At 37.9% G+C, this 13,397-nt stretch overlaps 1 protein-coding gene across 1 annotated transcript; it reads right to left on the bottom strand.

Annotated features, from left to right (window-relative positions):
• Positions 1-1,188: 1,188 nt before the first annotated feature.
• Positions 1,189-6,659, bottom strand: ZIC1 (Zic family member 1). The gene is made up of 3 exons (XM_073625899.1): positions 5,366-6,659; positions 3,832-3,995; positions 1,189-2,304 (listed from the first exon to the last, which is right to left on the bottom strand). Exons 1-3 carry the CDS (start codon positions 6,315-6,317, stop codon positions 2,107-2,109), a joined length of 1,314 nt encoding a protein of 437 aa, XP_073482000.1. The 5' UTR covers positions 6,318-6,659; the 3' UTR covers positions 1,189-2,106.
• Positions 6,660-13,397: the final 6,738 nt, after the last annotated feature.

Below are 13,397 nucleotides of genomic sequence, written 5' to 3'. Positions count from 1 at the left end.
CAATGACTCCATGCATCTCCTCTGGGCTGCTTCACCCTGGAAAATATGACTTGAGCTTTTTTCCCCCCCTCTCCTTGAGGGCAGTAAAACGGATTCTTGTGCTGGAATGTCAATAATTCTCTTAAGCAGTTATCAGAAAACAAGTTCATAATTCAAAGTGTTAAATCAGTCTATAGAGGCCCATTCGAAAGCTTGCACTCCCATCAGTAATGGTGCAAGGGGAGCTGCACACAAGGCCATATGAATGATCCTTGCTGTGCCTGTTCCCTTAGAACTTGAAAAACTTCCATACATAACAAGAAGAGTAGGTGTCAGGATCTATTTAATAGGACTACGGTGCTGCCTACAAGCTGGAACAATAGGCACCTCTCCCCAGCAAGCCTGGCTAAGTTAGAGCATAGCATCATATAGCTTCCAAAAATCTATCAAACTACAACAAAAGACCATCTGATTTCCAGAAAAGGCGTTCTGTAACACTCATTAAGCACAAGCCATTTACATTTTTTATGTTGCCTCCTCATTTACAAATGTACTGTATCATCGCCAGTCAATGGAACGAATTTCTTAAGGAAATTAGGAATAAATAAAAGACAGATAATCAACTTACATACAATTATTGTGTCTTGCTTTTCATCTTTTTTTTCTTTCTTTCTTTTTTTAATAAGCAAGGAAAGCTCTATAATGATAGCAGCATCCCAAGTAATTGATATAGATAAAAATCAGTACTTAAGGCAGTCAAAAAAAGTGCTACTGGACTTGAACTAAACCTGAACTAGCTTTAATGGGCTATAAAGTGCATTGAAAATAGGTTAAAGGCAATATTGGGGGTAGTGATTTACAACAATCACACAACTTAATGGGAGGGGGGAAAATATTCAATTTGTAGTACTATAAATTACACCGCGATTTCAGTGATAGTTAAAACTGTCTCAGAATTTGTCTTTTACTAGGGGAACCCTTTGAATTGTATAAGGCCATGGCATAAAGCAAGGAAACTGAGAATTTACATAGCAAACGTCATAAGTGCAATTTATCCAATGTAGTAACCACCCCAGGGGACCCTTAATGAATCTCTATATAGGAGATTACTAAAAAAATAATAATACTTGTGTAGTACTTACTGCTAGCAATCTAAAGTTGAAAAGGGGGGGGGTCGTTAGTTAAATAAGGATTCCTACCACAATATACTGAGATTTTCATAGTCTTTAATCATGTACGAAATATTACCAAACAGCTTCTGGAACTAAAAATTGACAATCGAATGCATCTAGCCATAAATATTGAATGTTGTGTCAACATGTAGAAGCGGGACTTTTTTTTATATATATACATGCGGATAAATATGAAAATGATCATCGCTACATACATTAGGAGGTCACTTTATGCCAAAAGCAATGGACAGTTATAGATTTTTTTTGTATATTTTAATATCACTTTACATAAACAAAATGTAACAGATTGACACATAAAGAGATCCAGGCTTGCACTGTACCAATTAATTGACATGACGTGTAACAAGATATCACTGCACTAAAAAACCGGACTGGACTTTGGGACGAAAAGCTTGCACTTTATACAGGGAAAAAAAGCACACTGAAATCAGTAAATAGTCTGTTATGTGGACGCTTAGACTGGAAGGGTACAATGTATTTCACATTTGGGTACACATTTACTAGAACATTCTTGCCATCCATGGAAAAAAAAAAAGAGCTTGCTTCCTTTCCCTCTGCACCCCACCCCAAAAAAACACATATATGCAGTGATCACAATTCCACATACCCCTTTCACTTGTAATATAGCTATTTACAAAATCAACAGTACATTTTTTTCAACTAATACTTCTGTATTTACAAAAAAAAAGGCCGCCTGAAAAGACATGCAGATTGAGACCTCTAATTAGTGGTTCATTAAACCCTACACGGTTGGCATTTGGCCTGGCAAACTCTTCTCATGCACTCTACAATCCCCTTATATTTTTTTTTTCTACCAAGCCTGAAGAAAATAGCAAAAAGGGTCTCATTCTTCATTGTTATTCCGTCCCGGCAGCTTTAGGATTAGATTCGAAGTGTTCATTAATCTCTGGAAGTCTTTTTTTTAAATATGTGTTTAAACGTACCATTCGTTAAAATTTGATGAGAGCGTGCTGTGACTGGACGTGTGATGTACTGCTGAGGAGGAAGGGGATAAGGAACTTGTGGTCTGGTTTTCTGAAGTAGGAGACACGATTGTTGGGGGCGTTGAAGATTCATAGCCTGAGCTGGCTGCTGGAGAAGGTTGGGACCCCTGGGAAGTTGATTCGTGGACCTATAGAAAGAAAAAAAAAATGAATCAGACACATAGCAATCAACCAGATCCCTTAAAAAGATTTACATTTACCAGGACAAAGAGAGTTGAAAACTGAAAAAAGGACATAAAAAAAGAGTCCATCTAGTTCAACCAATAGAAGAAAAAAAAAAGAATAAGAAGGTATAAAACCCTCTATAATTAAATAAATAACCCTCATAATAAATAAAAAAAAAAACTCCATAATAAAAAAAATCCATAATAAACAGAAAACCCAGGAATAAATAGAAATCCTCCATCATAGATATAAAAGAAAACTCCATAATAAACAGAAAACCCAGAGAAATCCTCCATAATAAAAAAAAAGAAAACTCCATAATAAATAGACAACCCCCATATAGAAAACCCCATAATATCTAGAAGTACTCCATACTAAATTGAAAACCTCCATAATAAACATAACCCCCCCCCCCCCATAATAAATAGAAAAACTCCATAATAAACAGACCCCCCCCCCTCCTCCTCATAATAAATTGAATACCTCCATAATGAAAGGACAGCCCCCTTAAGATTCATAATAAAAAATAGGAAAGCCTCACTTCACAATAAATCGAAAACCCCCCATACACCTCAATGAAAAAAGAGACAAGCCCCCCCCCCCCCCCCAGGCAGAAATCTTCTATAATAAATAGACAACCCTCATAATGTACAGAGAACCTTTCTAATAAATAGACAACAGAAACATCCCTAAAAATAGACAAACTCCCACTAATAAGCAGTAAACCTCTATAATAAATAGACCCCCACGCACACACACACTAAACAGAAAAACTCAACATTAAATAGACCCCACTAATAAGCAGAAATCCTCTATAATAAATAGGACCCCCCTCTACTAAACAGAAAACTCTATAATAAATATACCCCCCCACACACACACACACACACAATAAACAGGAAAAAACATAAACAAAAAAAGCCTCTATAATAGATATGCAACCCCCACCATAAATAGGAAAAACTCTATAATAAATAGACAACCCCTGTAATAAATAGAATGAATCGAATAATAAACAGATAGCCCCCATAACAAATAGAAAAAATGGATGACTGATCTTCTGGGGTTCTTTTAGGATCCCTTATTTCTTATTTCAGTAACATCACAATGGAATACAAGAGATTGGAGACGGTCTGTCATATCAGAAAAGCTTTTTTTGTGGCTTGCACAGTGGTTTGCCTACACAAAAGGAGGCTTCATCCAGTGCTGAAAACCTGGACAGTGGGAACTGGATGCCAAACTCTCCCTGCAGCTTGGATAGTAAAATAAACAAGGCGAAAACCCAACTTTACTAATTGAGAAATTTGGTATATTTTGGTGGCTAGAGAAAACCTTGTTTGGAATGTGGTGGCATACAGACGTTTGTAGTCAACCAGCTTTGGCACAGTGATGATAGAAGACGTTAGCCACAATCATAAGGATCACTATAGTTCTAAGAGGCAGCACAAGGCTCTCTGCTCTGTCTATGGCATGGAGAGATGTTAAGTTACCTTCATGTGTTTTCTGAGGGAGCTCGGGTGGGTGTAGGACTTGTCACACATTTTACACAGATAGGGCTTGTCTGAAGTGTGGACGTGCATGTGTTTTTTACGGTCGCTGCTATTTGCAAATCGTCTGTCACAGCCTTCAAACTCACACTTAAAGGGCTTCTCACCTAATGCATAAAAAAACAAAGCAAAAAGATACATACATCACAATCTGTGTCTGATTTAAATATTCCAACACATAGGAAAGCATGGGAAATGCAACATTTCTTTGTATTAACAAAAAAGTATCCATGCAGCTATTTATATAAGTATATTTGCTTCAATTATAATTTTTTCTGTATATATTTGTCATCAATCACTCCAAGATTGCTTTATATAAAAAAATAAGCATGTCACAATTGTATCAGTCGTATGAATTGCATATTTATTTTTAATTTCGCAGACTTATATTAAATTTAATTATTTAAAAGGAGATGAAGGTATTAAGAGAATTATAAAAGCAAATGACTAAAAAAACAAAACAAAACAAAAAAAAAAACGTACACAACGACCCCCCCCCCTCCTTATACACAGACACAATAACACACAACCTCTGTCAAACCCCCAGATTTCCCCCAGACTTCGGTAGCATTGCTTTGATTGATGGCACGATCCCCTAACTCGATTTTTTAACAAATATTTGTCAATTCCGAGTGAAAATTGGATAATTGAATATTTAGCACAATTTTCCGCTGTAATACAATTAAGGTTATCCACCTCTCAGGCAGATTTGACAAGCAGACAAGTTTATCTTTTTTTTATGCTAGAAGAGCATCTATAAATAAAATCACGATGGGAAACAGAATAATATTTCTAGGCAGCCCAGCTATAGAGAAACAAAAACGGATACATGGACATAGAAAAATGTGCTAGAGCATATTCAAATCAGGGTAACACAAATTAAAAAACTATATTCTATCTATCTATCTATAGCTGGGTCACAGAGCGAAAATGTTGACATTCGTTGAGTGTTGCCATTATGAACAAAACAAAAAATGCAACACAAATAAAATGAAAATAATAGTGGTAGTTATAATGAAATAAATCTATTGCTATAGTGACGGTTACAATAAAATGTAAAAAAAAAAAAATAATATTACAGTGGTAGTGATAATAAATTAATAACAATATAGTGATAGTAACTTACATTAACATTGAAAAAAATATATAGTGGTAGTAATAATAAAATAAATAATATAGTGGTAGTTATAATAAAAAAGAATAATATAGTAGTAGTAATAATAAGTTAAAAAATAATAATATCGTGGTAGCTATCATACAAAAGCATATTATAGTGGTAGTAATAATAAGATTAAAATAATAATATAGTGGTAGTTATAATACAAAGTAATATTATAGTGGTAGTAATAATAAGATAAAAATAATAATATAGTGGTAGTTTTAACAGGATAAAGTAAAAAATAATAATATAGTGATAGTAATAATAAAAAGTAGGAGTTTTTTTTGGGGGGTATGGGGTGAAATATAAAGTGGGTACCTGTGTGAGTCCTTTTGTGGATTTTCAGGTTTTCTGACCTGGCAAAGACTTTCCCACAACCAGGGAAGGGGCAGGGGAAGGGTTTTTCCCCTGTGTGGACTCTGATGTGGTTGACCAGTTTGTATTTGGCTTTGAAAGGCTTGCCTTCTCTGGCACACTCTTCCCAGAAGCAGATATGATTGGATTGCTCGGGTCCTCCAACGTGCTCCACCGTGACATGGGTGACCAGCTCGTGCATGGTGCTGAAAGTTTTGTTGCACGACTTTTTGGGGTTGGACAGTTGCTCGGGCTCAATCCACTTACAGATGAGTTCTTGCTTGATGGGTTGCCTCATGTATCTGAAGAAGGCCCCGGCTCCATGGTGGGCAGCCATGTTCATGTTCATAGGGCCATAGCCATGGAGTTGGGTGGAGGCGTAGTGCTCGGACCTGGGGCTGGTGACTTGTCCATACTGGTCGGGTCGGCCATACATGTCCCCGGAGAAGCCCAGCCTCATCTGCCCGTTCACCACGTTGGGGGAGCCGTGTCCTGCCGCTTGCTCATGCAGCCCCGGGAAGATAAGGTGTCCGGTGGCGTCGGTGTGTCCGTGAGGTCCTCCGAACCCCCCCGCCGAGGCGAAGAGGCTGTGCTGGGCGCTGGCGGCTTCCCCGAAGCCCCGGTTTCGGAATAGAAAGTCCCGGGTGGAGTTGAAGGCGGCACTGGAGTAGGAGCTGACATGACCAGGGTGGTGGTGGTGACCCAGGGCGGCGGCGGCATAGCCCGGAGCCTGAGAGGTGAACGCCGTCTGCTCATGCCCGCCGGGGTTGATCTTGAAGGCGCCCATGCCGTCGGCGAACGGGTTGATGCCCAAGCCCACCTCGCGCTCCGTCACGTCTCCGGTGGAATGGTGTCGGGAAGAGCCGAACGTGGTGACCCCTATGGCTGGGTATTGGGGTCCGGCGTCCAGGAGCATGGCGATCGGTTAGTGCAGCAGACAAACAAGAGGGCCAACACACAGGAGGACACCGATCTGGATCTTCTCCTCCTTCACATGGGCGACCAAGATCTCAGCACAACTTGTCACGATGGGATCTTTGCATGGGAATGTTGTTGTGGGAAAGGCACTTTTTCTTTGCACTCCTTTCCACCTCACTCCTCTCCTCTTTTTTTTTCTGCACAATATTGTCTTTTTGCGGTTTATCTTCCTGGGGAGAAACTTTCACCTCCTCAGCCGGGCGTTGAGCTGGAGACTGATAGCGGCAATCATTCCTGCAGATAAATGAATTGAAAGGACGACTCGTTCCCCCCTTGATGAATGGGAGGAGGGGGCGGAGTCACGTGCGGATGGACGTCAGCGCCCATTGGTCCTGGCCCTCTCCCCCCTTCACCCCTACCTCTCCAACTAAGGACTCCCAGAGTCCCAGACGCCTCCTGATTGGCTACCTCCACTCATCAATCCCAGGTATTGTAAGGGAGGCTGACACCGCTTGATGACAAACAATGTTTTTAGGAGTAGCAACTTTTTTTTTCCCTCCCTGCCCAAATTCTACAGGAGGGGAAAAAAATTCTTCCAAGACCCCCTTTACTTCATTTCTCCACATCTTATTCTTGCTGTTTTCATCCTAGACCGACACTCCCTTTAATTTTCACAATATTGCCTTCTGTCCTGAGATTCCTTCTCACCTTCCCAACCTCCATATACGAGTCCATCAGTATGCTTACAATTTCCAGGGAGGTGAATTTTCTGGATTTCATTTCCATGTCTTGCCATTTTTCAATGCTTGTATTCTGTACCCATCACAACACAGGTGGGTGAGAATCTTTTTTTTTTTTTTTTTTTATTTGTGAATATTTTTTTTTCATTTGTCATTATTTTTTTCCTGTCGGTTTATTTGGTTCAGTTTTGCCTTCTCTCTTTTTCTTTTTTATATTTTATGTTATGTATGTTATTTTATGTATATTATTTTATATATATATATATATATATATATATTGTCCTCCCTTTTTTCGATTGGAAATGGAGCAGTGTACATTTCCTGACCTTTTTATTTTATTTTTTTTTTTTAGTTCACAAATCAGTCACCCTTGTCAGAATTATTGAAATTTCCCCAACTAGCCACATCAGGACGGTGGAAGCAGCATTGGCTGTCTTTGTTAGTTACCAGGTTTTTGATCGCCAGAGAAAATGTACTTACCTTCAGATGAGTGAGCAGGAAAAGGACTAACACTCCCTTTGATTTGCTCTGGAAAATACAGACCTTTGCATTCAGTGCAAACATACAACACTTGCTTGTTTTTCTTCAGCAAAGCTCGATTAACCTGTCTATGACCATATATTCTCTTTGTCTTGTGTACAAAAGCAGCCATGACCATATATTAAAGTGTGGTTTGTTTTTGTTTTTTTTCAATGGTGTGAATATGTGACTTTGCTTTAGCCCAGACTAGGCTGGGAAGTAGACTTGGAGGCTGCCATAGGCATCCATGCTTCCAATGCCCCTAGTAGACTTTTATCTGACTATAAAAGAGTGACCCTGCTAGTACTTTTTATCTGAATCTTGCAGAAAACCCCTAAAGACTTTCTATCTGAATATTGTAGAATGTCCCTGGCACTACTTTTTTTCTATAGATCGTCCCTTAGGAATATTCTTGGTAGTACATTTATTCTGAATATTGTAGAATGTCCGTGGTAGCCCTTTTTATCTAAACACTGCAGAATATCTATTGCTGTAGCTTTTATCTGATTATTGAAGAATATCCCTGGCACAACTTTGTATCTGAATATTGCAGAATGTCAGACATTTTTATTTAGACATTGCGGAATATCACTTGTAGAACCCTTTATCTGACTATTGTAGCATGTCCCAGGCTATATACTTCAGTTTGGCAATTGAAAAAGGCTCTGGTGGAGCTTTTGGGCTGAATTTTGCAGAATGTCCCCGACAGGGCTTTTTATCTGACTGTTGTAGTATATGTCCCTGGCATTTTTTGACTATTGTGTTTGACAGTATTTGACAATTGCAGAGTGCCCCTGGCAGGACTCTTTAACTGACTAATGTAGAGTATCCCTGGCAGTACTCTTTATTTGACTATGGTAGAATGTCCGTGGCAGGACGTTTTATGTAATAATTGTAGAATGTCCATGGCAGGGCTCTTTATCTGACTAATAGAGTATCCCTGGCAAGATTTTTTATCTGAATATTGTTGAATGTCCCTGGCAGCACTCTTAATCTAAATATTGAAGAGTGTCCCTGGCAGTACTCTTTATTTGACTATGGTAGAATGTCCGTGGCAGGACGTTTTATGTAATAATTGTAGAATGTCCATGGCAGGGCTCTTTATCTGACTAATAGAGTATCCCTGGCAGGACTTTTTGAAATATAGAATGTCCCTGGCAGCACCTTGTATTTGAGCATTGCAAACTGTCCCTGGCCTTTTATTTATGCAGCCATTCTTCCCTCCTCTGCATATTCATTAGCTGTAATTATTTTCTAGTAATAGAAGCCTAAAAAAGCTGGGGCAGGATCGGAATTATTCAATTTAGCCTTTGTTAGCTGCCTCAATGAATCCTTGCACCAGCAGATTTTAAACTCCAAACTCTCACTCCTCATTCACAAAGAAACTTTAGGCCCTCTTTTCAAAAGGAATACTTTGTAAACAGTGTAGGGCAGGTAGCACTTTAATTAAAATAGAAATGGTCCCACTTAACATATCCTATTCATAAAAGCCAGTGATGAGAAGCCACATTCCAGGGCGGCGGAGACCAGCATTCCTGCTCACTGGATATTCTGTCTGCCATACCGGGATGGTGATTAGAGAACGGTACACACCATGTACACTTAGCATCCTGGGTACACTGCCAGGGGAATGGGGTGGCACACTCACAGTCTCTTTACTTTGTAATATATATATATATATATATATATACCAATGCAAACAGTCATTTAAATATATACGTAAATATCCATAATACACTAATACACACACATATGTCTATGTGTATACACATGCAAACAGACATTCACATATATATGTACATACCCATAACAAACACACATGTGTGTAGACATACAAACAGTCGTCCACATATATATCTAAAGGCTAAAGGTACATAAAACACACACACACACACACATATGTCTATGTGTATACACATGCAAATAGGCATTCAAATATACGTGTAAAGGTCCATAAAAACACACACGCACGCACGCATATATGTATACACATGCAAACAGACATTCATATATATATGTAAAGGTCCAGTAAACACACACACACACACACACACATATATATATATATATATATATATATATATATATATATATATATATATATATATATATATATATATATATATATATATATATGTACATGCAAACAGGCATTCACATATATATGGTCCATATATATCATATATAGACACACATGTATACAAATGCAATCACTAATTTACATACATATATGTATACATATGCAGTCTCTCTCTCTCTCTCTCTTTCTCGTGTGTCCTTAATTCACACACACATATGTACACACATGCAGACAGTTATTCACCTATATGTGTGAACCCACTGACATATATGTGCACAGTCATCCACATACATGAGTGCTGTGCTCATAGTACTATTGACACCCAAGCAGATGTCCACATGTACATCCCCTGATTGATCAGGAGAGGTGTGGAGCTCCATTACAATGCAGGTCGGTTAATGGATATTTAGGGAATGTGTCTAAACTTACAGGAGAGAGGGAAAAAAAGTTGCAGAAGTTATCAAGTGGGATTTGCGGCGCTCTCTGCAGGGAAGGAGAGCTGTGCTAGTTCAAAGCCACATGCACCAACGTGACAATATAAGCCATTAAAATATCACCCTGACGGCTCATTTCTGCCTCATCATGATTTCTCCTAACTGATTTCAGAAAGCCAGAAAAGGAAGAAATGAAGGATGACAGCATGGAGGAGCAGCAAAGGGTGCTGGTGTCACCCCTCAGGTCCTGGGAAGATCTGAAGGCCGTTTGGCAACAGGTGGAGGAGTAGGCACGGTAAGACAGGCTGGGGGCCAGCAGTGGTGAGGCCAGCTCTCTGCACATAGCCTAGCCCTGACCAGCCCCATTTGCATCCCCTCTCATGTAGATGGGCCAGTCATTACACATAGCCTTTCACATGGAATGTTCAGAAAATCTTTTGTGTCAGCCTTTAATAGCAATAATCAGTAAGAAAAAGAATATCTAAGGTGAGAATAAGTTAGGGGACTCTATTTCCATGCCAATGGGCTGTGGGAAAGGGAAGAACAAGCTTCCGCGACAGCTTTGAAAAAATTCCCTCATCTTAGCATTGCCTGGGGATTGAAAATTAGGATGGAGGGGAGAAAAAAAGGAATCAATTCATTGGCTTTTATATTTAATTACCAGCTCCATTGTCCGCACTGATTAATACGACACTTGTTTGCTGAGTTTCCAAAGTCTATATATGATGCATTGACACAAGGGTTCTCTTCCATCTCCACCTATGGGGGATGACAAGACACATGATTTCATGTATTTATGGAGGGCAAACAGGTCACATCCAGCTAGACAGACACTGGTGAAGGCAAGGAGAGCTTTAAAGGAGCTTATCAGATTTAATTAAGTCTGCGATTGTTTTATTCTCCATAATGGGGGAGGATCTGATTGTTCTCCGCTCTAATGCGAAATAATGCCAAATTAGCAGATACATTTGGGTTTGCAATCTTTTTTTTTAGGGCAAAGTACAAGCAAGATGATGATGAGTGCCAAGAAGTGCGAAGTTAATGATCTCTGCAATCTAGACTTGTGTGTGTGCTGCTGCTTTTTGTTTTTAAAGAGACACGCAGAACATAGGCCCTTCCTTGCCTTTTTTTATTATTTGTATTTTCTGTTGCTGGAAATGCAGTTACTGCCTCTAGATAGTGTTGAAGGATACATCTATTGAAGTCACCGACTTTTGAAATGCCTTAGAGTTTGACCCCTGACCCCAGACCAACCACATGTGCACATGGTGAGTCCAAAGGATGGAGAAGTAAAGAAGAAAAGCTAGGAAGCTTTTTGATTTCTGTGTCCAGTGAATAGAGAGATGCTTTATGTACAGTCATAGGACAGAAGGTTTGCCCCATCATTAGCCTGTCTTCACACTTACATATGGACCTGCCTTGTCTGACCAAACATTTCCACAAGTTTATCCAGGTGCTGTTATATGAGACACGTCCAAAAGTGTCAACAGCAGCAACTTGTTCCCTATAAGAACACTTTTCCATTCATTTACTTCGCATTGATGTCTTTTGAAGTCCGAAAAAAAGTACAGTACTATATATATAGATAGCTGCTAGGCACATATGGTTAGGTATGTGTTTTATTTTCTTTCTTTCTTTCTTTCTTTCTTTCTTTCTTTCTTTCTTTCTTTCTTTCTTTCTTTCTTTCTTTCTTTCTTTCTTTCTTTCTTTCTTTCTTTCTTTCTTTCTTTTTTTCTCTCTTTTTTTTCCTTCCCTTAATCTCATAGGTACATATGGTTAGGTATGTGTTTTATTATCTTTCTTTCTTTCTTTCTTAGCTGATATTCTTTCTTTCTTTCTTTCTTTCTTTCTTTCTTTCTTTCTTTCTTTCTTTCTTTCTTTCTTTCTTTCTTTCTTTCTTACTTTTTTTTCTCTCTTTTTTCCTTCCCTTAATCTCATATTCCCCAAACTTCTGTAAAGGAAATAGCATACATCGTCAATTCCCAGTTCTATGACCCGTTCTCGCTCTATTCACGCCAAGGAATATTTCAAACATATGTAGACCAAATGATGCGTTTTAGAATTGGACACAAAGCACAGCGCAAGTTCACTTCTACAAAATGCAGGTTGACAACAAATGCTCCATTTAAAACGCAGCACAAATATTGCTACTGGAAAATGAACTAACATATGGATCTATATGCAAGAACAGATACAGACATCAGGAGTATTATTATTTATAGCCTTCGTACTATTACATGGGATAGGTTCTCATTTGTAGACTCTTGGCTGATTTACTAAAGGAGTTGAGGAAATGTACACAATTAATTATGTGAATGTTGACTTCAATTACTAATCTGTGCAGGTAAAAGAAGCGAAGAGGAATATGCTTTACATATGATTGGCTAATTAAAGTTAAATTACAGAATTTATTGTGTAAACATTCTCATCTTTAGTAAATTAGCCTCTATACGTGGAGTTCAGTTAAAAGGTATGTTTTCCTTAGGCCCACCCCTTTGCCTTTTCTATAGAGTTGAGAAAATTTATATATATATATATATATATATATAATATATATATATATATATATATATATATATATATATATATATATATATATATATATATATATATATATATATATATATATATATATATATAAATAAACACACATATCTATCTATCTATCTATCTATCTATCTATCTATCTATCTATCTATCGTAAAGGCAAAGAGATGGGAGAGAGAGATATACATATATAGATATATATCTATATATCATTCACGTGGCTTGTGTGATATATATGTGTTTACTATCTGATACACAAAAAAGTAATATTCTATAAGAAATATAAGTGTGGAGCACACTAATTTAATACCAGTGAGGAATACATGGTTTCTTTGGCTTGTGACTGTGCATTTGATATCCTATATAAAAAAAATTGCATATCAGCAATATAAATACAGTGTATTTTTTATATCAATGTAGAATATCTGTCTTTAATGGTGCGTGTGCATTTCATATCCTATATACAACATTAGCATATGAGCAATATGGATAGTGCAAATTAGTTTAATGGAAATGTAGAATGTCTGTCTTTTATGGTGTGTGTGTATTTGATATCGTATATAAAATATTAGCATGTCAGCAATATGGATACAGTGCAAATTAATTAAATGCAAAATAACTGTCTTTTATGGTGTGTGTGTATATTTGATATCCTATATACAACATTAGCCTATCAGCAATATGGATACAGTGCAAATTTGTTTAATATAAATGTAGAATATCTGTTTTGTTTGATGTGTGTGTGTGTGTGTGTGTGT

This window comes from Aquarana catesbeiana, linkage group LG04 (genome assembly GCF_042186555.1).
Source record: "Aquarana catesbeiana isolate 2022-GZ linkage group LG04, ASM4218655v1, whole genome shotgun sequence".
In the NCBI taxonomy this organism is placed as follows: Eukaryota; Metazoa; Chordata; class Amphibia; order Anura; family Ranidae; genus Aquarana; species Aquarana catesbeiana.
The sequence above is the reverse complement of the archived record's forward strand: the minus strand, read 5'-3'. Positions and strand labels throughout refer to the sequence as shown.

Bases quoted from the DNA above. Each gene is read 5' to 3' on its own strand.
- ZIC1 (XM_073625899.1), bottom strand. From the start codon at position 6,317: ATGCTCCTGGACGCCGGACCCCAATACCCAGCCATAGGGGTCACCACG. The intron at 3,996-5,365 runs GTACCCACTTTA...TTTATGCATTAG, and splicing joins CCACAAAAGGACTCACACAG to GTGAGAAGCCCTTTAAGTGT. The intron at 2,305-3,831 runs GTAACTTAACAT...TTCTTTCTATAG, and splicing joins CCCTCAGAAAACACATGAAG to GTCCACGAATCAACTTCCCA.